This window comes from Microtus oregoni, unplaced genomic scaffold, assembly GCF_018167655.1.
Source record: "Microtus oregoni isolate MIOR12 unplaced genomic scaffold, Mior012 000004F_ref0000308, whole genome shotgun sequence".
NCBI lineage: Eukaryota > Metazoa > Chordata > Mammalia > Rodentia > Cricetidae > Microtus > Microtus oregoni.
Genome location: NW_024543063.1, coordinates 34,616,508 through 34,644,114, shown reverse-complemented (window position 1 = coordinate 34,644,114; position 27,607 = coordinate 34,616,508). Strand labels below are relative to the sequence as shown.

Sequence of the window (27,607 nt, the reverse complement as noted above, 5' to 3'; positions counted from 1 at the left end):
GGTCTTCAGGAAAGAGCCCAGACGTCTCTCAGAGCAGTTCTACCATGGCCTCAGCTGTGCTCTGGCCAAAGATGAAAGTGCCCACCAGCACGGAGAGGGTGCCCCAGGCCTCCAGGCAGCGCCTGCAAGACAACAAACCTGGTTGTGTGGCTGGCAGTATGCAGTGCCAGATGGTGCTGACGGGCCAGTGTCATCAAATTAAGACAAAATTCCCCTGTGCTGGCTAGCTTTATGTCAACTTGACACACGCTAAAAATCATGAGAGGAGGGTGTCTCAATTGAGAAAATGTGCCCATGATATCCAGCTGTAGGCAAATCCATAGGCCATTTTCTTAACTGGAGATCAATGTACCAGTGAATGGCAGGGCTTCCTGAGAGATCACTGCAGCATTAACAGGGGCCAGAAGGAACTGTCACCAGAGAGGACCTCTCTGGATGAACAACATCACTCCCATAAGTCCACAGGACACAACAGGAGGGACAGAACAAGCGGGTGGTTTCAGAAAACCATCTTGAAAGCGTATGAATGAACCATGCCGGACTTGTCGATAACAACAGCTGCTCCAACGACCAGCCAGTGGGAACCAGTCAGCTAGCTTACAACTCCTGTCAGGACAGAAGGGGTCTGAGCCACACCTGTTCTCCTGGCGACCTTGGGTCCACCGGGGCTGAAAGATGAGGACTGGGCACAGAACTGTAGCCACAGGCACCCACACCCATGGCTGTATAAGCTATGGGCATCCGAGATGGGCTGAGCAGTACCACACATTGCATGCTTACATAGGATTGGGGCCTTCTCCAGACCAGGGTCTGCAGGAACAATTAGGGGCAGGGTGTGGAGCCTGAGTCCATGACAAAAGTCCTCCTACAGGAAGGGTGGTAGGGATTGGAGGACCACAATGCAGCCTTGCCACCTGACCAGTCGATTTCAGGACTGCTTTTTAGAGCTTGCAGGGTGCCTTTGTGCCACTAAATGCCACTCCCAAGGCCGTGGTCATTCACCGCAGAAAGCTAAACCCGCGTCCTTCCATCTGCCTCAGTCTGTTTCCCCCGCGGTGCAGTGGCAATCGAGGGAATTCAGACCCCAGGGTCTGAGCTAGGGCTGGCTCCATCCTCCTCAGCCTCCTGAGCCACCCCTTCATCTATACAGTGGAAATAAGTCTATGGGGGGGGGTCTACATTAGAGGAGCCTCCCGAACCTTGGCAAGATCTGCTACCATTGATGACATAGAAGGTGGGTCTGAGCCCTCTCAGTCAGCTGACCTGTAGACTCAGAACCAGCCTGTGCCCTGCTCCTGGGCCAAACTTCAAGGGAGGTGTAGCCTGGAGCACTAGAGGTGGTGGGGGTATACTCCAAACAGACAGGAAGTTCCAAACACAGAGCCTGGAATATGTGCACACACTGGTGAAGGCTGGCCACGGATCTGTGCGGATCTCATGGACGTGTGCTCACAGGAGAGAGAGGCCACACCACCACCTCTGGTTTCCCAGGCCCAGGGGAACACATCATTCCAGCTCGCAGTCCCTCAGTACACCTTAGGTACCACCCTCATCAAGGGACACTCACTTGACTCTTGGTCCCATGGGCTCCGTATCCACAGCACAGATGAGGCACAAACCTGCAAAGGAGACACAAGGTCAACCTGGCTCTCCCTTGCTGAACTGGAGTCACGGGGGCTGCCAGAGAATGGCCAGTGGAAAACTGGTACATCTGGAAAGGCGCAGTGGTTAGGAGACCAGTTTTGAGTTAGCGGGGCCAGTGAGAGTTCCAGCTAAGCACCCCCAAAATGATCTGGCTGAATAGCATGGCCTCTGAGGGCTCTGCCTTACAGGGGCAGGAACTTGGTTGGTACCCAAGCCTAGCATGCACCCATGGAGCTGTAGCCATCCCTGTACCTTTACTTTCCTTTCTTTCAGACAGGGTCTTGTAACACAACCCAGACCGGCTTAGAATTCTCCAACCTCCTGCCTCAGCCTCTCTATTGCTTGGATAATAGGCAGGTGCTACTATGCTCAGCTTCCTCTTCCTCCTCCTCCTTCATTTTTAAATACTTTTAGAGGTTGGGGAGATAGCTCCATTGGTAAAGCTCTTGCCTTGTAAGCATGAAGAGACCCAAGTTTGATTACCCAGAAACCATCTCAAAAAAACAAAACAAAACAAAACAAAAAACCAAGGGAGCTGGGGAGCAGGCCTAGTGTGTAAAGCGTTGGCCACACAAGCATGGGGATTGGAGCTCAGCTCCCTGGAATTCCTAAGCTGGTGATGCGGTAGCTCGCCTACAGGCTCAGCATATGACTGTCACAGTGGGCTGGGCTAGGAAATGCACAGGGTGGAAAGCAATTAGTGAAGACACCCAGTGTCAATCTTGGGCCTCCACTTGCGTGCACACACATATGCATGTGCACATGCATGCGCAAGCGCACACACACACACACACATTATAGGCAGAAGGAGGAGGAGGAAGAGCAGGAGGAGGAGGAGGAGGAAAGAGAAAGAGCCAGGTGTGTAGCTTAGGCAGACTCCCGGCAGTGCCCCACCCCCACACCTCTTTTTAGCTGTACTTTAGCTCTGGCCTGGCCTGCATGAGTCCTGGGTCGCACCTCCAGCATCCCATCAGTTCTGTTCAGTTTCAAAGCCTGCCAGCTCTGCCTGGAGCTCCCAAACTTCTCCCACACTGATCCCGCCCTCCCACCCCCAGGCAGTTCCCTTGGGCACAGGCAAGAGCTAGAGCTTTGAAAAGGCTCCCCTGGGGCCTGAGCCAGACTTGAAAGAGCCTCAGACCAGGGAGTTGAAAGAGGAGCAGGCACCATGAAATTCATCAAACTCTATCCCAAATCAGAGTGAATAAAGACACTCTCTGGCCTGGCTTCTTCCTACGCATAGACGTGCCGCATCCAATGGTGTCATTGCTGTCTCAGAGAACATCTGGCTATGGTTCAGCATGGGGCCATTGCCCCCCAAGTTCGAAGTCTGCATAGTCTAGACACGGAAGTACTTCCATGTGCTCTGTACCTACTGTGTGCCCAGGTCCCTATTGTATGCTGGAGTCTTTCTCCAGTCTCACCCCCTGCTGGCTTTCCCATCTGGAGAGTACACCTGCCATGTCCCCTATAACTTACCCCCTCAGCTCATATACACCGGAAGGCTTCCTCAGAAGCTGTCACCGCAGAACATGGGATCTGCCTCCTGGTATAGGGCGGTGCCAAGGAGATTCTCGTGGAATGCTCTTTTGTACTGTGAGCCTTGTGAGTTTCACACAGACAGTAGTTTAAAATAACCAGCCATCGCCACAGTGGGAGACACTGGCAGTGGACCAGGTAGCCTTTCTGTTCTGTCACAGGCCAGGTCTGCCTTGGATCCTAGGCCTCTGTCCATTTGTGGGACTGAATGACATGGCATACCCATCTAGGGCTGTTGAGCCACTCGGCAGGGAATGTCTGGAAAGCCTGGCCTACCACTGGCTTGGTGACCTAGGCCCTCACCCAAGGAGGGCCCCACCTCCAGATCTTGCAGACACAGGTTCTCAACCTTCCTAAGGCTGCGACCCTTTTAATACAGCACTTCAAGCTGTGGAGATCCCGAACCGTAAAACTATTTTCATTGCTACTTCATATCTATAATTTTGCTACTGCCGTGAATCATATTGCAGGTATTCTTGAAGCTATTTTGGAAGTTTACCAAAGGGGTCACAACCCACAGGTTGAGAACTTCTGGCGTAGACCAAGGACAAGTGCTGGGGGCAGGGGGCAGTCACTCACCAGGGAAGATGAAGATGAAGAAGGAGCTGATGCCACCGATAATGCTGATGATCTCACTGAGGTCCGGCAGGAACAAGGCCATGGCAAGGGTCACTGACACCCACAGGAAGGTCAGTGGCAGCCGAACCCATGGCCCTGAGGGGTCAGCCAGCACTGGAGGACCTCGTGTGGCACAGTAGCTCCTTTTCCAAAAGTCCTGCATCACAGACCTGCAGATACACGGATGCTAGTGTTCAGCCAGGGCCATGGCTGCTGATCTCCTGGTTTCCATGAGTCCTGCACACCGCCGGGTCTGCCCCACATCCGGCCACAGGTTCCCCAGGGCACCTCTCAGACTCCAGGTATGTAGGATGCAGAGAGGGAAGTCAGGGTTCCAGGCCCAGTTCTGATGCTTATTCGCCAGTCAATACCTAAGCCCACTCACTGTGCCTGTGTACCCCTCTGCCCATTGGGGGTGACCTCAGTCCCACAAAACACACGTGTACCTCCACACACGAGGAACACAACCCGTGGTGCACCGCGCTGAACAGACTCACCTCCCCAGGAACAGCACAATGGGGTAGACAGTCACAATGGAGACAGCAAAGAGAATCCGTGCTACAATGATGGCCGTGTCATTCCCTGGGTAGGACATTAGGATATCAGCCGAGACTTCAGTCCCAAAGGTCAGGAAGCCAAAAACACCTGCAAGTGGGAGAGAAAGTGGTGGGCATCTGCAAAGAGAAGAATCCCACACATCCCATACCCCCAGTACCCTAAGGGTTTTCTTTCGTATAGTTGGAAGGTTCTGGAAGGGTTTCGTGTTTGCTGTCCTAAACACTCCTGCAGATTAGCTGGTTACTCAAGGCTGGCGCCAGGGCTCAGATATGATCACTGACTGGAAGCCCCAGAGCCTTGGGAAACAGACACATACCTCCCACGTCCCATGTCCTCCAGCTCGGGGCAACAGCAGCCAAGGAAGCAGCCGGTCCCACAGCCATCTTCTAGATGGGAAAACCAAGGCCTAGACGACCCCCGATCCTCCACAATCACACAGCTGGCAGGAGCAGAAAACTAGCTCCTTCCCACAGCGCAACACGGCTGCCTGTCACCCAGGTCCTCTGCCATGCCCTGAGAGGTTACTTCCGGCCTCAACACATAGGTGTCTCTTGGAGGTCTATCTAGGAAGTCCTGTGGTCCTACTGACCCTCACACTAGGGACATCTGGAGGAGATAATACAGTCACAGCCTTCAGATCCTGGGGCTGCAGAATGACAGGATCTGCTGGCTGGGGAAAAGGGCCCCAGCAAGTCCCTCCAGTAACCCTAGGAGTCCAAGGCTGCACGGCAGATACACCACAGCCCAAAGCCTTCCAAGTCGGCAGCTCCAATAATGGAAGCAGGAAAGTCCACCACGCAATGACCACTAAAAGTCACTGAGGGGCTGGAGAGATGGCTCAGAGGTTAAGAGCACTGACTGCTCTTCCAGAGGTCCTGAGTTCGATTCCCAACAACCACATGGTGGCTCACAACCATCTGTAATGAGGTCTGGTGCCCTCTTCTGGCTTGCAGGCATACACACAGACAGAATATTGTATACATAATAAATAAACACATATAAATAAAATAAAATAAAAGTCACTGAGACCTGAGTCTGAACAGGCACATACTGTGACCTTGGGCTTCTGGTTACTGTCTGCACTTTTACAACCTCTGATGACCTCTGCTTACCTTGTAAAATATGTATGTAAAATACGGGTTGAGAACTTGAAGTCACTACATCTGTGCAAATGTTTTATAAACAAACCACCTCCCAGGCATAACCACACCTCAGAATAGCAGGAGAGGTGAGAACAGGGTTTGGAACATTGAGAACATTGGTGTGGGTCTCAGCTTTGCATATCTAACTCTGGGACCTTGGGAAAGCCACAGGAGCCCTCTGAGCCTCAGTTTCCCCATCTGTAGCCCTTTCCTATGAGACAATATGGATTAAAGGAGCAACAGTATTGACAACCCAGCATGGATGGGCTCTCTCAGGAGCCCAGTCTTGACCCACTTTCTACGGCCACTCCCTCCCCTCTGGGGCACCCCCCCCCTGCTCCCCCAGGCCCTACCTGTCAGTGCGTAGACAAGGCAGCAGGCCAACAGGGACAACCCAGAAATCAGGGCCCAGTGGGAGAGGCTCTGGTTCCGCATGCTGCAGTAGATGGAGACCGCAGCCTCGTGACACTGGAAGATAGAACTTGTAGCTCAGCCCCTCCAGACAACTGCGGAGGTGTTACACCCCAAAGCTGAGAAATACCCAGCGTCCACCAGCAGCATAGGCAAATCTCAGGACACTCATGAGCGGAATACTGTACAGCTCTCAAAAGGACCACCCTTGACACCCTGCCTCAACACAGAAGACTCTGACAAAACAACATAAGATTGACGGTGTTGTTGCACACACCCATACCCACACACACGTACACAATAAGTAAGCAAAAACATTTTTAAGGTAACGTGCTATATCATGCTGACAATTGTCTGTGTAAAATGTATAGCCGGGCCAATGCAATTTGGCTTCCCTCATCTGGCGCAGCCCAAGGCCGGGTTTCACACAGCAGATGAGGGACCCTGCGGAGCTCACAGGGTGGAAGTGTAGACAGGATGCATCGCTACTGCCTACCACACCCACACCCTTGCCTTCATCCCTAACAGACCTCTTTCCTCCACATGCCCCCGTCCCCACCCTGTGTGACTCTGGCTCTGTTTGTTCTGCCTCTGTCAGCTGTGAGTTGCCATCTCCAGCTCCTGCTCTCCATCGGCCCATGTTTGGTTCCTAGTGTGCAATGGGGACCACAGTGCTCCCAGGAGCCCTGGAGCATAGGTGTGTGAGGCTACACAGAGGCCTTGCTCCTCCCGGCCCAATCTAGGGACAGCACAGATACACTAACCCTGACCCATGAACTTAGGGCAGTGGTATACACTGTCTGACCTGGGCTTCTCTGATAGCCAAGAGCCCCTGGGCTGGGGGCAAGCTCAGCCAGGTGATGGTGACTATACCAGATCCTTGGCTGATGGTGGTGTGGCTCAGGGTAAACCCTCCCTCCCGTGTCCAGAAGCAGTTTTGTGTGTGCCCTATGTACCTGTCAGGACAGCCAAGGAATTCAGGATCCAGCAATGCCACTTAATACTCTTTGTCCCACCCCTGGAACTCCTGAAGGGACACCAGCATCTTGACCCTGTCACAGGTTCTGCTTTAGGGAGCCATAGACAACGCCCCATGCGGGGGCCCAGAGCCTCAGCTCTGCAGGCAGAGATGCAGCCAAGCCCTGACACTGGCAGGCAGACACATCTGGGAGCTTGCCTTCCCTGTCACCTATCTGAAGACAGCAGGTAGGAACAGCAGTCAGTGCACAGGGGAGGGGACACATGAGCCAAAGACTGTGACAGCCTCAGACGCACAGAGGTCCACAGACCGTAGCTGTCCCCATGATTGAATGTCACTTGGCTTTAAAAAGGAATGAGGCAAGCTAGGCATGGTGGCAGATGCGTTTAATCCCAGCACTCAGGAGGCAGAGGTGGCAGGATCTGAGTTTGAGACCAGCCTGAGCAAGTAACAGGACATCCTGGGCTACTCAGGGAAACCCTGTCTCAAAAACAAACAAACAAAGGAATAAGGAGTGTCTGACACCCACAGGCCTAGATGACAGGAGGCACAGGGTCACGGAGCACTCATGACAGGGAGATCCGCAGACAGAGCAGAGCCATGGTCACTGGAGGCTGGCAGGAGGAGGAGGAGCAGGTCGCTGGTGGCCACACTGCACACCCTGACCATGCCCACATGTTGTATGAACCTCAGTAAAGCAGTTCAAAACAAAACCAGGGGGTGCCAGGGTGGCTAGAGACAGAGTCTGCAGCCCTCTGCGCCCCCACACTGACCCAGTTCACTGTGGGATCAGGGGTGCCCTATTTCTCAGTGTGTTCAGGGAGAGGAGGTGTGTTTAAATCCTGTCAAAAGTACCGATGGCCATAAGCCTTGCTGCCTCTCCTTCCTCACAGCCCAAGCTGCCAAGCTCAGCCATCTTCATCCTCACAGATCTCCTCAGACTCCTGACTCTCCAGATCCTTCATCCACTCCTGGCTTGAGCCCCGCCCCCACTCGCATCCTGTCCTCAGCTCTGCAGTCACTGCAGCCCTGGAAACCCTGGAAACCACAGCCTGGTTGCTAGGAGAACCAGGGAGGGAGCTGAGGTCAAGGTGAGGGCTGTGAGCCTTTGGAAGGGGGTTTGCACAGGCTGCCTGCTGCTCCGTGTTGACCACACCCAGGCAGCAGCCCAGAGCAAAATCAGCCCCAGGCAGCTTTCAAAATATCAGGTGTGTGAGCATCTCAGGAGCCTCTCCCTGAGCCCCAGAAGTCACCAGGCTGAGAAAGGGCACTGTTGCCAGGGGTTATCAAAAACAGCTCTGAAAGAAAATCCAAGCGGAAGAACAGAATTGGAGGGTAAGGGGAGGAGGCACAAGACGCGAGGCCTGGGTGCTGTCACAGATCCTGTGACCTATGTATGCTCTGTGGTGTAGTTGTTGGCAATGATGGATTTTTAGGAGGTAAATCTTAGCCGGCCGTGGTCCCCTGTCCTTCACGTGGCCTTGCATACACTCCCTATAACCCTTGAGATAGTAAACCTTGAGGAGTATTAATCTTTCTTCTCCAAGGCCCAGGGTAGAATCTGTTCATTCTGCAAGTACGCGAGGGTGGCTCTGTCCCCGGGCCTGGTGGTAGTTCTGTGATCACTCTTCAGATAGGTGTGTCCCGGTCCCTACCCTCTTCTCTGGATTCCAGACCCAACCAATGTGGTACTTCTGTATGGGGTGGGAGAGGGGAGGGGGAGAATGGGGTGGGGGAGCGGAGGGAGGGGGAGGAGTTCAATGACAGTTCACAGCCCCTCTAGGTGGCCCAGAAGTCACGGCCCCTGGAAGACAGCCCCTGTCACAGCTGGGCATTGAGAGTAGAACAAACGCTCAGACCTCCCCACAGGGGGAAGCTGCACCCTCCAGAGGGTTCAGAAGCCTGAAAACGTCACATTCTTCACGTACCTGGAATCCGAAGCAGATGGTAGGGAAGACGCTGAACACAGAGGTCCAGGGGAACGGGCTGTGAACAGATAGAGGCAAGTGCTCCTTAAGGAGCTGGAAACAACCTTCAGTTTGGGAATATTTGTTTTACACAAAATGGGGGAAATGTGGTGGGTGTGACTACAGGGTGCATTTGGAACAGCTGAGTCTGTGTGCGTGCTCCGGGGCTGAAGGGAAGCATGTTCCCTGCTGCACCTTCTAAACACGTCTTTGTGGACATCTGGTGACACGACGCTGCCTATGTGGGTGGGGTTTGGGCAAGGCAGTGTCAGGACAGAAGCCTTGTCTTCCCTCTAGAGGCTACCTGTGGGGTGCAAGGGCACACGCAGTCACTGTCTGACACATCTCCCCGAATGTAAGGTTGGTGTGCCCCGTGTCCAAATCACTTCAGGGAGCAAATGTCCCCTCCCCTGGCTCCTGTCTGGTAGATCTTGTTTGCTTTGCTAAGAAACTCTTCATGTCAGTCTTGGGCACCCACAGGGACACGCAGTCCAGTAGGGCATGAACAGCAGGTTCCTGTGATCAGCAATATTAGGCTATGGGAGAGTTAACAGCTCCCGCCCCCAATCCCTGTCCTGATATTACCCAGGACTGCAAACGTATTCCCTTAGAGCCAAAAGGAACTTTGTAGATAGCACTAAAGCTTAGGATGGGCAGTGCCTTGGGTCATGGAGGTGAGCCCATTGTGTCACAGGAGACCACGGTGTGCAACCAGAGCTTCTGCCCAGTTGTAACAAGGGAGCCATGACCAGGGAGCACGGCAGAGCTACCACAGGGCTGGCTTTGGAGAAGGATGGACTGTGTGTGGGCAGCTTCTAAAAGCAGGAAAAGCAAGAGGCTTTCCCAGAGACTCCAGAAGGAATGGGCTTGCCTATGCCACGGTCTGACAGAACATATAAACGGAACCTCTGACCCCAGCCAGCACTATGAGGGAAGGCGTAAGCGCTCCAGGGCCTAGGGAAACATTTCTGACTGTTTGAGCCCCTTGGTTTGTAGGGACTTGTTGCAGCACCTCAGGAAACCCACCTACCTTAAAAACCCCACCCCAGGGCTGGAGAGATGGCTCAGAGGTTAAGAACACTGACAGCTCTTCCAGAGGACCCCAGTGCAACTCCCAGCTCCCACATGGCAGCTCACAACCGTCTGCAACTCCAGTTCCAGGGGCACCTGACACCCTCACACAGACATACATGTAGGCGAAACACCAACACACAGAAAACTAAACAATAACCGCAACAAAACAGACCCCACCCCACCCAGGTTCTTCCAGTCCCTCCACCTCCTGGCTCAGTACCACAGCCCCACAGACGGGCATGGCAGACATCAGCACCACAGCCTCCAATGCTGGCCCACAGACATCACCACCGCTCTGCTGCTCTCCCTGGCCTGCCTCCCTCAAACTGCAGTTACACACAGCTGGTCAGTCACTGAGCATCTAGCAAATGTGCCCTCAGGCTTCCCTGCCTGGGACACACATCCTCTGACTCCTGTTTCCTTGCCACCTGTAGTCCCCGACCAGGACGACCACCTTATCTGCGGGACCTGATACAGAATGGACATGCTGAGGCCCTGGTTCAATTATGACAGAAAATTCCAAGCCTGCTGATTACGGTTAGATGCCCCTGACCTATCACCGTCCCTGAGAAACAGATGTCCACACACCTAGCACCTGACCACGTCATATCACCTGCCTGGGATGCCCCTCAGCCTGAGGCCTCAGGTCTGGGCTGGAACTTCCTGCCTAGCCCATATTCCTGTACCTGACTCCCACAGCCCACCTGGGAACCCTTTTCAGGAACAAGCCATGCCCCATCCCTGCTGTGCTCAGAACACTGAGGGTACCCCAGTTCACCCATGGCAAAGACAACAGTCTTCAAAGAAGCTCCGAGTCCCTATGAGACACCCTACCTCACGTACAGCCCTAGTCTGGGCTGCTCAAGAATTTCAATGTTCCCTGAGCCTGGGCACCTGCCAGGTCCCCCAGCCGCCACAGAGAGGGTGTGTCTATTTTGGCCCAGGCGTGGCCTTCAGTGCCTTGTTTGGTTTTTCTTTCTTTCTTTCTTTTTTTTTTTTTTCTGAAGGAAGAATTTCCTTGGCTCATCACACATCAGAGAGAAGAATGATTTCATGGGAAAGAGCCAGGGTTCTGAGGCAAGCCCCAGAGGATCTGCTCTAAGAATTCTAGGCTCCTAACCACAAAGCAGGAAACACTGTCCCCCGAGACTCACCTCAGCAAAGGACGGGGCTGGCGCACAAGGCCCTGGGGCCATAGGTAGTACTGGACTGTGATGACCAGTGCCAGGTAGCAAGCAGCCAGGGTACCTAGGATGCTGGCACACACAAGACAGAATCAGAGACCCTGTACCAGAGACGCAGTCAATGCCCACAGGGGTATCACAGCGATGGCGGTGCTGCTGGGCTGTGGTGGGAAGGAAGGCAGCAGTGGTCCCACCCAGCACCAGGCACCGCATGCCACAATACCAACCTGCTGGGCACTAATGCATGACGGTCTGGGGAAACAGCATCTTTCTGAGTGGGCTTGAAGCCTGCTCCACAGGAGCAGAGCCATGCCTGGTATTGTAAAACTGGTCCAAAGCCCAAGGCTGGGCTATGTCTATACCCACTGATTTGAGGTGCTCTCAACCCTGGGCGGAGAAGCTTCTTGTCTCAGGGTAGGGTCAGTGCAGAGACCATTAAGTGGGCAAACGTGTGGAGAACAAGGGATTGTTGAGTGGTCAGCCCCGAACGAGAGAGACCTCTGTATCAACCCTCTCCCTGTAGGGCTTGGGTGACATCGTGGAAGAGGGGAGGGCTGAGAAATGCCGTCTTCTGGACATTGAGTGGCCACCATACTCATTAGCTCAGAGCAACTGTGGTGAGGTCATGGGCCGGACAGGATGGGGCGGGGCATGGATGAGGAGGGGACCACAAAGCCCACCCCTTTGGAGGGTGTGGCCTATGGATGCTGCTCACGCTCCAGGGGTGGCCCCCCATCTGCACACATGTGGGTAACTGATGTTAAAGGTGCAGGGGAGGGGGGAGAAAGAGAGAGATGGAAGGAGGGCTTTGGAGGGGATGCAGATGGAGAGGAAGGTGGGGGTGAGGAGTGGCTAAGATCAAGATACACCATACACATGTAGGAAATTATTGAAGAATAAGTTAAAAATTATTTTTAAAGACTTGCTATTAGTATTTCTTGTCTTATCTATATTTTCTACTGTGAGTGCACAGAACCTGTAAAACTTCCAATTTTCTTTTCAAATGGAAGCAAACCCGGCCTTCTTTTATCTCTCCTGACATACAGCTCCCCTGCCCAGAAGCCTCGGAGGCCCCATACCTGGTATACTTCTGGAAGGCGATTTCCCGAAGTGCTGACAGGGGAAAGATGACCAGCACGGAGATCAAGGGCAGAGTGACGTCCTGGGCTGCATACCAGGGTTGTGGGACATCAGGCAGGAGAGAGTCACACACTGTTAGAGACAGGGACAGAAGCTAGGCTGTGGGACCCGAAGTAACCACAGGGTACAGACATATGGGCTGGTAGCTAGGTCAACCTGGGAGTGGAGAGATCAGAAATGAAATGGAGCCCATCCCATGACCCCCTTGAAGGAAGGAACCCCATACTTCATGAAGTCATTTAACACACACACACTGAGCTTATTTCTCTGCCTTTGTGGCACTGAGACCTGAGCAAGGCCCCTTTCTGTTTGGTCCCGAAGCCCATTGGCTAGCTAGGGTCAGATGGCACCATTTGGGGCTCTGGCTGCACTACTGGAGGAAAGTGAGCTTGGTTCTCATTGCAGCTCCGCACTGGTGCTCAGTAAAGCACATTCCACAGCTGCGTGGCTGAGAAATGTAACTCTTGCTCCCATTGTGAATTGGAGAGTAAATTCTGGAAGAGCTGGACCGGCCCCTCAGTTCCACCAAGGGTGGTTAGGACCCTTGGGGGCATCTGGCTCATCGCAGAGCTGGTCTGGAGGTCCCCAGACAGTAGCAGCCTACTCCTGGTGCCTACAGGAGACCCTAGAGCCCTCCCTCAACCTTCTGCCTCTCCTCATGGGCCCTCCTGCCGGCTGCCCATCCTCCTAAAAGTCACACCTAGAACTGCCACAAGGTCTCTTATGCCACACACTGCGAGACAAAGCCAAGCTGTAGCAACCTGAAGGACAGGGACCAATGTCTCAGTGAAAGCACCGTGGAGAACAGCAGGATGGCTAAGTCAGAGGTGATCTAAGAGGGAAGGAGAGTGGGGCAGGGAAACAAGGGACTGACAGACAACCTGAAGCTGGAGTGACCGGGAACCACAGACAAGGTGACCACTGGACAGAGGTGAGGCTGGGAGAGGGCTATGGGGTCACTTGCATTGCAGTGAGTCAGCTCTTATCAGATCTCATCAAATGTACCCCACATAGAAATACCTGCCTCGCGAGAACAGCGCCCCCAGCTGGTGAGGTGAGCAAGGGTCCACATATAAATACCTGCCTTGTGAGAACAGCTCCCCCAGCTGGTGAGGTGAGGAAGGGTCCCAAAGCCACGTCACCACCATGCAGAGGCTTTCCTCCGGACAGAGTCACAACACACCAGCATACACACACACAGGCACGCATGCACGTACCCTGGAGCCACCAAGAGGAGGCAGGCGTTGAAGTCCACAAAGAGATCGCAGGTGGGTTTCAGAACAGGTGTAGGGTGGAGTACGCAAACCCTTCACTCACAGAGCTTCCGGCAGCCAGGAAACAGCGGCCCTCACACCGGTATGACACCCCCTCCTTCCCAAACCTGCAATGTCTAGACAGTCTTTGAAGTCTTCAGCCCCGATGGGGGTCACTGTCCCTGAGTACTCGCTCTGATTAGCGGCTCCCTTCCAAGAGTGTGATGTCAAGGAAGGCCACATCCCCAATGACAGACCATAAAGGGATGAGCGTGGTCGCTTTACCCGTCAGTCCACCAAGACCTGGGGTGGCTCCTACCTCAGTAAGAACTCTGGGGCACAGTGCTCCATCCCTGCAACTCCGACTTCTCATCACTGCCTGGCTACCGTTTCTGGAGCTGAGTTGGGGGAGGTTCTCCACTTGCCACACCGTGGCCATGCATTTACCCACTGGGAGGTCCGGAGAGTCCAGCCTCCGTATTCTTTGGCACTGGACATTGTCGGAAGTTCTAAAATCCCACAGCCAGGGCCTTGTCATACAAGGGCAGGGAAGAAAAACACAAACAACAACACGGGAGACTGCACTCTAACCCGAACAACAGCTATGTTCCAATTAAGCCTAAGGATTCCAATTAAAAGCCTGAGGTTGACAAGATGATTAAAAAACCAACAACCCATAAGCCTCAGCCATATGTTGTCTCTAAGAAGTGTATTTCCAAACCCAAGCTGTAGCTGACTTCAGAGAAGAATGGGAAGGCTACCCACGGACACTGATCTTGAGGAAGCTGGCGAATCTATTAATAGAGAGGGAGGCTTCATGCCAGAGATGAAAGCAGAAGATTTCATATTAATAAAGGATGTGCCTAATCACGGGGTTGCGAACGCCACAGAGCGGAGGCTGTGGAATTAAAGGGTGAGGTCAGCCAGGTCTGCAGGCCCAGCGGGAGGTGTCGACACCGGTTCTTAGATAGCATAAACCAAGCAGGACATTTTAAAAGTCAGAAAAGATGTACCAGGGATGCAGCTTGGTGAATGGAGAGCTCACCTAGCATCGGGAGGCCCTGGCTTCCATCCCCAGTACTGCATAAACCAGGCATGGCTGTACATGTAATCACAGTGCTCCGGCAAAGACATGGCGCTGGAGAGGCAAGCTTAGAACACGTACTGCCCTTGCAGAGGCCCAGCTTGACTTCTGGCATCTACATAGGAGTCCAACTCCAGGGGACCTGACAACTCCGGCCTCCGTGTGTACCAGCACTCCCGTGCACATAACCCGCCCCCAACACACTTAATTAAAATAATAATAAAAATAATTTTAAAATAACGTGGAACAGGGGGATTAGGAGTTCAAGGTCATCCTCAGCTACATAGGGAGCTCAGCTGTAGTCCAGCCTGGGCTACTGAAACCCGGTTTTGAAATAAAACAGAACAACATGTAATGCTCACCAAGACTGACCAGCGCTAGGGTCACAAGTGGGCTTTAACAGGCTCTAAATCTCATAATTGTGCAAGAGAATATCTTGTCTGGCATACAATTAAGACAGGAACCAGAGGATCTGAGCAACTGCCAAATGTAAACTAAGCAAGATGGCGGCACAGACATCTGTAAGTCAGGGCAGAAGGCACAGCGAGTTGCTAAGCTGTGCCCAGCATGGTGCAAACAGGAGGTAGGAAAACACACCAGGTGCAGCAACAGCCGTGCTTAGAGAAGTCTTAGAGAGGGCCAGAGGTGTCTTCACAGAGCCCAAATAAAGGGAGTCACTGGGAAGTTCTCAGGAGGTCTTTCTGCAGTTGGCTTAGTTTCCCCATCTGTGAAATGGGCTGACTCCGTTAGCCATTCCATCTGCAGCCAGTCTCTCTCAGGCCTTCCTGACTGACCGCTCCCTTTCTAAGCACACTGGGTCCTAGGCGAGGTCCTGCCTCTCCTGTCCCCCTTGAGGTCTATCCCACTGACCTGCTCATCAACTGGGGGCCCTGCCCCCTGGGTCACCCCAATGCCGGAAAGGGAACTCACACTTCTCCAGCTGGTCTCCGATCACCCTGAGGAAGGCCACAGAGATCATGATCAGGTTCGTCAGGAAACAGGCCTCACACAGCTTCCCCATGGCGGCCCCACACAGTTCACGGACCACGCCCTGGTAGGTGATCTCGCCACTGATGGAGGCTGCGTAGCCCAGGATGACCAGGCCGCTGATCAGGAAGAGCAAAGACACCTGCAGAGGGGACCGTGGGGGCTGTGTACATTAGAGGTATGACTCACAGACAGGTTCATGGTGAAGGCTCTCAAGAAGGCAGGGGTTGTAGTTTGTGTTTGCAAGTGGCAGTGGGGGGCTGTTTTACTTAATGCTTTCCAGGGCTCTCTCCATTTTTTTTTAAATTATTGATAGTGAACAATTCCACACATACATGAGTTAGAATACTACCCTGAACCCACCATCCACCCTGGTCCCTGGGCATGTTCCTATCTGCCCAGACACTGCAGGCATCTGAGTTTACAGGGCATAGGAACAGCTGCCGGTATCACTGTAGTTTCCCAGGATGCTTTGGGTAACCACTGTTGAGAGCTCAGTGCCTTGCTCATCCCTCTCTCATGGGCCAAACTTACACGGAAAGAACTGCAGAGGGGCCTGTGTGGCCCTAGGACGTGCAAGCTGAGCCCCTCGGCACACAGTCCCACCCTGCCCTGGACAGTCCCGTATCCGGTACTGTCCTGGTCTGGTATGGTTTCTTCTAAAACTGTGTGCAGCTGCAGCTTGGGGCTCTTCTTCCCCGGGGAATACTTCAGGGCATGACGGATCTCATCCTACCCTAAAGAGCCCGCAGAGACTCAGCGGGACAGTTCTTGCACATACGTAACCTACTTAGAGTAGGTCATGTCTCCCCATGCAGAGGCTCGGAAGTAAAATCTCGCGAAGGAACCCCGAGGACCCTGCCCAGAAGAGCATGACTCACCAGTGCCACCAGGAAGGTGGGCACCAGGCCTCCCGCCTTATAGAAGGCCCAGGGGAAGTTGAGCAGGCCGGCACCCAGGGCGGACTTCAGGAGGATGAACACGGCACCCAGTGAGGACAGAGTGGGATTGGGGGTGGCAGAGAGAGGCTTCTCCAGAAGGCCTCTGCTCCCTCTGGTCTGTCCTTCCATGGCTGGGGCAGCAGAGGGACAGAGAGGGAGGGCGAGCGTCAAACCTTCCTTCAACATCCTTTAGGTCTCAAGCCCAGGTCAGCATGAGACAGGGCAACTGTGGTCCTCCTCACCCCCTGTCCTCCTCAGTCTCCCCTCCCCTCTTCCCAAGGGGTTCGTGTTCGTTTACCCCAACCTTCTAACATTTTACATTTCTTCTCTCTCCCATCCTCCCTCTAATGCCAAGGTGACCCTGACCTCATCCCCCGTTCCTCTTTTTGTCTAAAGCTCCAGTTTCCTCTCCTGGTGGATGCTTACTCTCCAGCTCTTACCCACAACCATGCTTCCAATCTGAGCTCCCACCAGGCCCAGAGCCCTAATCCTTACCAAACCCAGCAAGGTACCCCCACAGTCCTGAGTCAGCAAGCTGGAATTTAGGCTTCCTCTCCGTGCTTTGGCTGCATCGCCGGGGCCCTGAGTGGCGGCTGGAAGGGCAATCTACCTCCAAAAGGCTGGGCCCGAGAGGGCACGTGTTGGGTGGATTAATGATCCAAGTCTGAAGGACAGAGAGGGCGGACCAAGACCACCTGTCCCAGAAGCCTGCAATGGGCCTGATCAGGACGACTTAATTCTTGCCACCTGGAGAGGCCCCTCCCTGGGGTGTGGCTTTGTCCGCAGCTTACTGGATAGAGCTGAGCAGGGCTCCATCAGGGCCAGGCACCCAGAAGCAGATCCCACCCACTGTAGGCCGGGGTGGGTTTCTTCAGAGCCTCTGCAGTCCCTCTAGACTTTGCCTGGGGGAGGGTCGTGGAAGGCGCTGGGCTGTGTCTATCACTGTCACTCACTGTCATCACTGGCTGACAGTATGTCTCATGGAGGTCCATCTGCGGAAGGGTCCTCTCCCTGCCTCTTACAATGCCAGTGGTGGGCGCTCCTCAAACTAACCCTGAGCCTCAGATGAACCCTGTGGAAAGGCAGACTGCTTGCCTCCACTGTGGGGAAGCCCGAGGGTCTCGCTGCCCAAGAGCTCCAGGTGGGAGCTACACTGAGTAGAAGGGCAACCTTCGATGCTCTGAACCTGTGTGTGGCTAAGCTGCCTCTGGAAGACACATGTCAAGATGTCAAGATTAAACTGGCTTCTGGGGAATCCCCTGGGGGCTTCTTCTGCACACAAGTGGCCAGTCCGTCCATCCCCAGCATTTCTGCCTCAGTGGGCCCAGGATGGGGTCTGAGAATCTATCTACCTGTCTGTCTAATACGTTTCCTGCTGCTGGCCAAGGGACCCTGTTGAGAACCGTTAGTTTCCATCAATTGTCTCTGTCCAATCAGTCTGTCAGGGACGCCCCCAAAGTGCTGTTTCCTCCTATGTTTCTAGTCTCTCAACCCTGACTTGGTGACCTCCTTGAGGCTCCACACAGCTGGCGCCCGCTAAATGCCTGACAGCCTCTCAGCAGGACTGCCTAGGGAGGCTGTGATTCCACTGGCCCCCTGCCCTGTGCTGACAAGAGTCAGCACACAGGAAGTACCGAAGGAAGGACGGAGGAAGGAAGGGACTCCAGGAAGAACGGGAAAGTCACGGTCTCCCCCGCGAAAGCTCCTGAGGCAGCTGTAACTAGATGCCATAGGCTCGGGGCTTGAAACATCAGAGATTTAGCTTCATTCTGGAGACTCAGGTCTGAGGTCAGCAGGATCTGGAGAGTGTTCCCTCTACTCTCCCCATGGGGCTACTGGTGCTCCATGGCTATTGTGGTCTGGTTTTCACATGCTGGCCTGGGGTCTGGTGCTCAGAGACCATGCCGAGCTGTATAAAACCTTTCAACTCCACATCCTCTTCACTAGAGTGGGGTTATTAAACCTGGGGACGGTGGAGATGGATACTATGGATATTAATCAGGATCCAGGGCAGGAGTCCAGGCTGTCGGGGAGAGGGACCACACATAGTAGCATCTAAGTGACCCGGTGTCAAACCATACCTTCCAGGAGCCAGGAGGCTCAACAGCCCACCCCCACGCGCCCCTCCTCCCAGTCTCCTAAGGAAAAAGATAAAAAGTGCTTGGCCAGGCCATGGCTAAAGCTTTGTACTCCTTAATCAGGCTCAGGGGCTCAGGGCACTCCCCTGCCCCTGCCCAGGGTCCCTCATTAGCTGCCCATTACTGTGCATGACTTAGAAATTGGCCACTAAGCTGTAAAATTCCACCATCTCTTAATTCTTTGGGGCTTTGATATCCACTCCCTTGCAGGCCTCCCAAGACTGTGTGACCTTTCCCAAGCTGTGGAGGGGGCACCCTGCAGGGCACCATCTGCAGCCGGAGGAGGGTGGGCGGCCACCCTCTGCTCAGCCCCGTACAGCCAGTCCCAAGGTACTGAGCAGAAGACAGCCAAGGAGGTGCACACAAGCACCCTGGGGATCCTGCAGGTGGTGGAGGGGGCTTGCAGGGCACTATGCTGGAGCATCCATGCTTTTGAACCTTCTCCCTTTATTCCGGCTGGCTGCGCACCTATCCATCAGGGGCTTCCGGACAGCTGTTCTGTTCTCCACAGTGTATGACGGGGACTCTCCTCAGAAGCTTAGAAAGTTCTGGATCATGTGAGGCAGCTTATGGGAGTGGCCACGTTACTGGCACAGGGTCTCTGGCTTTGACCACGTGAGAAAACAGTACGTCCTGGTCCGGAGTCATTCATGAGAAGCAAGGAAAAGAATTATTGTCAGCAGTCAGTGCTGAAGCAGGAGCGCAGGTCACATGACACTGCCTACGGATTTTCATTTTGCCCTCAGCCCCATAGGGAGCTTCGAGAAGCTGTCAGTGCCAGTTCGTCAGCACCCCAGGCTACACTGGTTTCCACAGGACTCCTAAAAGCTGCCAAAGAAAGCCTGGTGTGCTGAGAAGGGGGAAAGGCACCAGGCTGAGTAGGCGGGGCCTCCTGTCATCCCCCCATCAGCCTGCAGAGGTGGCCCAATGAATGCGGGTACAGTAGAGCTAGCGTTCAGCTTCCAGGACAGAGCCCCCTTAGGTAAACACATGACACCTTGGGGATCCAGAATCCGGTGTGACTGGCTGATGAAGGCACAAAAAAGGCTCCATCCTAACCTGCAGTCCTTGTGATGTGACCTCGTATGGCAGGAGGGTTCCACAGATGAGATGAAGATCCTTGACATGAAGAGGTGAGCCTGGAGGGGTCACGTGATGTGACCACTGCAGGAGACCCTCATGGAAGTCAGGTCTCAAGACCCTTGTCTGAATCCTAGGTACTCACTTCTTCCTGCAGCGGCAGAGAAGAGTGAGTGGAGGGCTGACTGGGGCAACTTTGGGGATGGGGTAGACGTCTCAGGGTCACCTATGCTCCTGCAACAAACTCCAAAGAGCTCACAGGTTAATCAAGTCCTTGGGGTCCTCGTCAGGGTACACAATCTTGCAACAGGTGTCCTTGTAAGAGTGCTGGAGTGGTCAGGGGTCATCAGGAACTCAAGGGCTGGGGGATGAAGACAGGCCAAGATGCATAGTACCTACTGAAGGCAAGACAGGCAGGAGGCAGTCCTCTATAGCTCTGCCACCCAGCCAAACAAGACCACTTCGAAGCTTCCAATCTTTGGAACCAACATAAGGGAACGAAGCTGTTTATAGGCACCCAGCCAGCTCATGGCACCCTGATCCCTGAGCCGCCTGAGAGCAGAGGCCTCAGGCCCCTGGGCAAGGGCCAGGTCTGTGGTTACAAATCCTCCTGGGTCCTCTTGTCCCCTGCAGGCATCATCAGGAGTCCTGTCTAAAATGAGGGAGAAGGGACTGGACTTTGAAGGTGCAAGGAAATCTTAGATTTACGTCCAAGTTCATCTCCCTCTTGCCAGCAGTGTGCCCAGGGAGAAACGGGAAGGCTAGGCAACCAAGAGACCTGGGGCACGACACAGCTGGTGCAGAGCCCACGGCCTCTTCGTCCACCATGGCCTGATCACAGCCAAACACTCCTCAGGTCTGTAGGACCAGAGATCCTTTCCCAGTGCCCCAACTAGATGTTTCCTGAGACTGGCCCAATCACAAGATCCCCTGAAGAGGCATGTGTGAGCCTGGGAGAGGAAGGGAGGCAGAATGAACTCAGCACGTTAACCACGCTGACTGCACCTGGGGGCTTAGGCACATTCCTAGCACCATACAACCATTCCCACTAATTCCCGAGCATTCATCATCTCTCCCCCAGCAGCCCCTCTCTCCCCCGGCCCTGGCAACAGCTAATCTGCTTTGTCTCCATGGATTTGTCTGTTCTGGCCATTTCACGCCAATTCAGTTACAGGAGCTGAAGCTTTTCGTATCTTTTTTCAACACGTATGTTTAAAGTTTATCATGAGGTAAATGAGGCAGAGTATCCTTCGAGGCTAGTTTGCCATCTCACCAGCTAGACTCCTCCTCCACCAGCAGTACCTGGTGGCCACTGCCTCTTGGCGGTAGTAGAACTATGCATGTCTCCTCTAGCTTTGATTCAGCCACTTCTGGACACATCTAGGAATGGGGCTGCCGGGTCTTACTGTCACTACTGACTCAGACCCTTCTGGGTGAATTAGGACACTGGGGGCAAGACCCTGAAACTTGGGGTTCCAGACCACTCCTCTGTGCCTTCCAAAACACCGTGAATGAAACCAACACCCTACTAGTATACAGTAAGGGGTTATTTGGGAAAAAATAATTCAAGAACTCTGTGAACTTCTGCTTAATCCACACAGGGAAAAATGGACAACCTTGTGCAATGTTTGGCTCAGCAGACCAAAGGCCCAGCCTCTCTCCCCTCAGTGGGCTCCCTTGCTAGGGCCAATTCCAGCACATTCCGAGGCAGGCTGTAAGCACCCTCGCATGCTGCCACCTCAGTTGTGCCCAGGGGTAAGGGCTTGGCAGGTCCTGGGCACCTGCTGTGGAGCTGGCCTGCCCCCAGGCCTGTCTTCAGCTTTCAGAGGTCCCTAAGTCCTTGTTTTTGTATGGGCCCAGCATGGACAAACGTGAGTGTATAAAGCCATGGATATGGGCATCCCACACACAGAGAACAAACATGGGCTCCAAGAGCACATACCGCTCAGGAGCTAGAAGGGCTGAGCTGGAATGTATTAAAATGCCTAGAGACCCAGTAGGAGAGCCTGTATTGGGAACAGGTGAAGTCTACAAGGTGAAGTTTGCCCACGACCAGCAACCTGGTCAATTGCAAGACTGTTGGCAGCAGCTGTGCAGGCAGGAGTCATCCACCCAACACGCAGCACGCTGTTATCAGAGTGCCACACCTACAGCAGCTCACCTTCACATCAGTGTGGAGGAGGTGTCACTGGCCCCGATTCACATATGAGCCAAAGCCCAGGGACCTCACCTCAAGTCATGACAAGTGGCAGAGATGGGATCTGAACTGGGGGATTTAAACATTCCATACTCCAGGCTCATTACCTCAAAATCTATGCTGCCTAAGATGGGGCTGGAGCGCCCAGGCAGACCTGCTCTGCGGCTGCAGTCCTGGTCCCTTTCCCGTGCTCTGCTGGTCCCTGTACACTAGGGGATACTTATCCCAGAGGTCCTGGGCTGAGGGCTGATAGTGACTAGAGGCCCCACATTAACCACTTCTCCCTGGGTAAGTGGGGGTTACATGCAGATACAGGGTCTACTGTGTGCTGATGGAGCCAGGACTGTTTGTAACATCATGAAGTACCCCAAACAGGGAGCCAGCATTACATGGGCCCTAGGAAGACCTCCCAGACCCAACAGCAGCCATGAGAGCATGAGAGTTACGAGTGACCCACAGACCTTCCCAGAGAAAGCTCATGCGCAGGACCCACATCAGCCGTGGTCACAACCACAGACTTCCAGGCAGCCACTCTCAGCCTCGGTATACAGGGCTAGTGGCCAGCAGCTGGCATGTGTGGCGTGCTGGTTAGACAGGGATTCCATGGGAAGAGGCCGCTGGGACTCAGCACACTTAAAGAAGCAACTGAAGGAAGCCCAAACCTGACCAAAATTACTGATGTTCATGCTTTAAAGGGCACCCGGGAGAAGTGAGCGTACTTCAAGTCTGATAAGGACATGTAAAGAAAGCTCACAAGGCAGTGACAAAGGTTCACATGACCTCATTAAAAAACCAAGTACGGGCTAGGGACAGCATTTCTCCATGGAAGATGCACAAATGGCTATTCCACCTCAGTCTCCAGCACTGTGATCAGAATGGTAGAAACAAGCACGGGCCAGGACACAGAGAAGCCAGGATTCACACTGCCAGCAAATGTGTCAAATACTGCACTGCTTTGGGAAGTCTGACAGCTTCTCCAAATGAATGATGTCATCACCCCAGGAAGACTCCCAAGGAAAATACTCGCTCAACAACACATGTAGCTGGCAAGTGGTCTCCCCACAGCGGAAATTCAGCCATAAAAAGGAATGGCCTGACACCCACTACACCATGAGTGGAACGTGACGACAAGATGCTAACAGAAAGAGACCAGCTGTGAAGGACCATACCATGTGAATTCGTGACAGAAAACACCAGAACAGGCCAAATACAGAAAGAAGGCTAGTTGCAGGATGGGGGAAGATACAGGCAACTGCTAACAGGCCTGAGCTTTCCTTGGGAGTGATAAGAATGTTCTGGAGTTAAAGAGTCAAATGGTGCTGGCCACATTACCTAGTGAGAACACTGGAGCTCATGGAAGCATAGCCCGACATGGACATTTTTACAGTGTGTGACCCAGCTAACCCAGACCCCACTCATGGTTATCAGAGAGAATGGGAGGGTGGCAGGGGCCTGGTATACAACATGTTCCAGCTTTGTAAGGTTATGCATATTTATTGAAAATTTCCTTCACCAACAATGGTGAAATCAAGACCTCAAATTACAAAACATGATGGCAGTTGACACTTATAAAAATAAAGCGAAGGCCTGCATTTCCCAGATCTATGCACATTCCCTTCAGTTCAGTCTGTCCTCTCATCAAAGAGGTCATGGAATCTGATTCCCTATGATGTCACTGCAGAAAACTGCACTCGATTGACAAACAAAAACAACAACTTTGCTTCCAAATAGCACAAGTCTTTAAAATGACTCTCCCCATAATAAATATAGAAAATAGCCTGTAACAAGCATGCCTTCGCTTGGTCAGGGTTGTAAGCTTTATGTAGAAAGTGTGCTCCGACAGGCCTCCCAGGCTCTGTGTCTTTGGTGCACTGTCATGGGCCTGATGCCACTGGAGGCTGAGCTACTGAGCCCCTCCTGTCAGAGCCCAGCACAGTGAGGTACTTCAGGATGTACCTCAGAGATGCCTGGAGAGAACACACTAATCCAGCCACAAGCTGGAGATGGGTTCCTTAGAAACAGGCACCTCCCAGAATGCTCTTCTGATGCCCTCCCTGTGTGGCCATCAGAGTAGTCCAAGGCCTGTTGGCTCCTGTGGCAGGCCACTGTGATGATCACACTGACGGGGTCCTTGGTGGGTGGGTCTGCTGTGCAAGCTGTGGACGCTTTGCCCTGGGCCGCCTCCGCTTCGGCCGGCTTTTGGCCTTGCTGATCTGTACCACAAAGAAGGCCAAGGCCACCATGGCTCCAAGGAAGGCAAAGACAGGAATGGTCTGACCCACCTCTTGGTTGTAGCGGCCGGGCATGATCCCTGCAAGAGGACAGTCATTGGTCAATGGTGTCACAAAACTATAGCTATAGCCTTTCTGAGAACCAGTTCATCAGAGACCAAACACTGACTCCATTAGCTTGGGTGGCAGACATCACTTCTGAGCCAGAGTTTAGGAGCCTAGGCTGCTAACCACAGTGTTGCTGAGAGGGTCACAAAGCCCATTTTCATCAGCTGATCCCAAGCATCCCTATGTGTATGAGGGAGTGGCTTAACCTTTTGGCTTGTAGGTGGGCAGGCAGGCAGGCCTCAATCCTGTCACAGCCAGCCTACATCAGCAGGGTCTAGAGAAGGTTCTTGGTTCTCAAAGATCAATGGAAGACACACTAGTCTCAATCCAGAGGGGAAGAGGACAGTTCTGGAGTCCTGCTAGCTGAGGAAGAGGAAGTCAAACAGACAGATACTAGAGGCCTGTTGGCCGTGTTCCCCAGGTGGCAATACCTCCTGGAATGGCCACCAGAGGAACATCAGATTAAAAGCCAATGATTCTGTAACTATCAATGCCAAGAGTTCCAGAGCTTATACTATCATTGGCGTACGCCATGTCTACACTTCAGGATCTTGGCTTCACCTCATGATGTTCCCATGGCTAGCCTGCAAGGGCTGGGGTACCTTTTTCCCAACCAATCCCTGAAACCCAAAGAAACCCCACCCTCTTGGGAGCTATGAACCCAAGAAGGCTGCAGGAGTTTACAAAATTAAAGGACCACATACACTGAGCTGGAGGGATCTGGGACCAACTCTCCCAGCTAAAACATTGAAACATGGACAGGAAGTCTGTTCAGGCCAAAGGTCTTAACTGTGCAGAGGACAAGCTGGATCACCTCAGGAGCCTGTTACAGCTCAGTTAGCTGTCAAGACAGGCTACAGAGGACCCAAAGACCCCAGGGACCAGCGTAACAGAAACCCAGTAGAGAAAAGTTGTTTCCTGGTGCCCACAGTTCACACCTGCTTGCAGAAATTTAACAAAGAGCATCCAAATTACTGTGGAAAATTTTAGGTGTACCATGTGGCAAACACACTAAAAATTGATATTTAAAATACATATGTAGAGGAGCTGGAGAGATGGACCAGTGGTTAAGTGTACTTGTTGCTCTTATAGAGGACCTGGGTTTGCTTCCCAGAACCACATGGTGGCTCACGACCATCAATCTGTAACTCTAGTTCAGAGGATCTGAAGATGATGTCTGACCTTCAAGAGTACAAGGCACACATGAGAGATACATTCAGGCAAACACTCATACACATAAAAATAAGCTTTTTAAGTTAAAATGTGAATATAGGATTTTTAAAGAGAAATAGCATCTTCATCTCTAGATCCACTCTTAGCCTTGCCAATCTGTACTAAAAAGGCGACCAGGACCGCCACAGCTTCCAGGGATGCCCGGGAAGGTACTCCCGGTGGGTACTCGGGTGTGAGTAAGGCAGAGCTCATCACTGTTTCCTCTCTAGGTCTGAGGAACTTGGTTGGGCCAATGCAATTAGAGCTGAAGATCACAGTGACTGATACACTTCAAGGAGAAGGCCGGGCTCTTCTCCTTGGGGAGGGGAAACACCTGGAAAGCCTCAGCAAGATTTAGCCCAGAAAGATGCCTTAAAGGACTCACCTCCAGGAATGTCCCAGGCACCACTTTCTCCAGGGGACAAAGGTCTCACTTGAGGGCGATTCGATCGAAAGTTGGGTAACACTACTTTGTCCAGGTCAATGGAGAGCAGCTTCTGATGTTTCCAAAGATTACTTCCGGAAATAGATTAGAACAAAAAGATAAGCACCCATCCTCACCTGGAAGCTTAGCTGACACATAACAATACAGGGCTGCGTGAGACCCTCCAACTCTGATTGCCAGTCAGAGAACGTGCCTGCATCCAGGTCCTGAGAAAGGCAAAAGTCAGATCTATGCTCTGAGATCACAGTACGTAAGGAAGTGCTGTCCTAGGGGATTTATAAAATATCCCACCCAAGACCATTACTGTTCAACACTGAGAACACTGCCAGGCAAGGCAAGAGGACAGTCACAGAGACCAAGGTGTCATGGAAAGCCTTTTTTTTAAGGCTTCAGCTTGCTTTCTGAATGCAAAGCACTGTAGTGAAGGAGCTCCTGGTGAACTCAGAGACCAGCATCCGCAATCAGAACAGGACAGATTTGCAAGTACTCCAGTACTGAAGAAGAGGTGAGCAGGAAACACCTGCCTGCCTGTGGTGACAACCAACAAAGCGTGTGCTGGAACTGTGGGTACTCGGGTGTGAGTAAGGCAGAGCTCATCACTGTTTCCTCTCTAGGTCTGAGGAACTTGGTTGGGCCAATGCAATTAGAGCTGAAGATCACGGTGACTGATACACTTCAAACAGTAATGGGTAGCCTGTGGACACCTTGGGGAGAGCCAAAGTCACCAATGGAAGGAAGCTATCTGGAAATGAAGAATTCCTTATCTTCCTGTGTCAGTCCTCCTAGAAATTGTTGGCTGGTGTCTTTACTTTAGTTGGGGAAAGGCACAGACAACCAGTCCTAGCAGCAGCCAAGCACAGCTTGTCACTGGCGAGGGATATGAGAGAGACCACAGAGGCTCCTGGCTGAGCATAGCTCGGCCAACTCCAACAAAACTGTATTCCAGCCTGTTTTGCATGACTTAATGCTACTGCTCAGGGTTAATCTGTCTGAAAAACTAACTGAGAAAGACATGGAACCCATGGCGTCTTAAGCTTTCAAAGTGTGTTGCTAAGTGAACATTCTAACGGTGTCCTGTGTCCTGGAGCTGACCTGGGGGTTCACTGCACTTCTTAGTGGTGCACTGAGGTAAAAGTGCTCATGCTAGCACTGCAGTCTCACAGCACACTGTTCAGAGATGGAGGGTCTGCCTTGAGCCAGTGTTCCCACAGCAATGACACCTAAGAACACCTGATGCCCAACCAAGACCTGGGAAAAAGCCTCACCTCACAGAGATGGGAACTTACCCTTAGCATGGCTGATGGCAACCTGCAGCTGTCTAACATAGACAGAGAATCTTCTAGAGACTCAAAATATATCCCACTCTAAGTCTCTGAAGACAGAATAACTTCCCTCAAGATGTCACATGAGAGATAAGAGAGCAGCACAGTGGTGTGGTAAGGAGAGGGGGTGCCGAGAGCAAGTCAAAATTAAATTCTAGGAGCTGAGCATTATCAGCAGCCTGGACAAACTCAGAGTGGGAGGGATTATCTGATGTGGCCAGCCAGATACCAAAGGTACTGTTATCTATTCTCAGAGCTTTTAGCACGCACTGGGGAGAAAAACCGAGCTTCTGGCACTCTAGCTAACCTGGCTGCTCTTTGAGCAGGAGCTGCAGATCATGTCTGGAACATAAAGT

The 27,607-nt window shown here is 52.9% G+C and overlaps 2 protein-coding genes across 3 annotated transcripts in view; both read right to left on the bottom strand.

Moving 5' to 3' along the window:
- Positions 1–11: 11 nt before the first annotated feature.
- On the bottom strand, positions 12–16,647 carry Slc38a8 (solute carrier family 38 member 8). The gene is made up of 10 exons (XM_041650876.1): positions 16,459–16,647; positions 15,521–15,719; positions 12,193–12,325; positions 11,084–11,185; positions 8,817–8,874; positions 5,852–5,966; positions 4,296–4,443; positions 3,760–3,968; positions 1,568–1,619; positions 12–122 (listed from the first exon to the last, which is right to left on the bottom strand). The coding sequence occupies exons 1-10, from the start codon at positions 16,645–16,647 to the stop codon at positions 29–31; spliced, it is 1,299 nt and encodes a 432-aa protein (XP_041506810.1). The 3' UTR covers positions 12–28.
- Positions 16,648–23,409: 6,762 nt separating this feature from the next.
- The window catches only part of Mbtps1 (membrane bound transcription factor peptidase, site 1), a 54,882-nt gene continuing 50,684 nt past the window's right edge, over positions 23,410–27,607 (bottom strand). For both annotated transcript variants that reach the window (XM_041649970.1, XM_041649971.1), the window contains exons 22-23: positions 25,870–26,000; positions 23,410–24,244 (exon numbers count right to left, since the gene is read on the bottom strand). In XM_041649970.1, coding sequence (XP_041505904.1) covers positions 24,048–24,244; positions 25,870–26,000 — 328 coding nt within the window. In that variant the 3' untranslated portion in view covers positions 23,410–24,047. The remainder of the gene's footprint in view (positions 24,245–25,869; positions 26,001–27,607) is intronic.

Bases quoted from the DNA above. Each gene is read 5' to 3' on its own strand.
- Slc38a8 (XM_041650876.1), bottom strand. From the start codon at position 16,647: ATGGAAGGACAGACCAGAGGGAGCAGAGGCCTTCTGGAGAAGCCTCTC. The intron at 11,186-12,192 runs GTATGGGGCCTC...TGTGTGTGCCAG, and splicing joins GCCTTCCAGAAGTATACCAG to CATCCTAGGTACCCTGGCTG. The intron at 5,967-8,816 runs GTACGTGAAGAA...TCTATCTTCCAG, and splicing joins CCATCTGCTTCGGATTCCAG to TGTCACGAGGCTGCGGTCTC.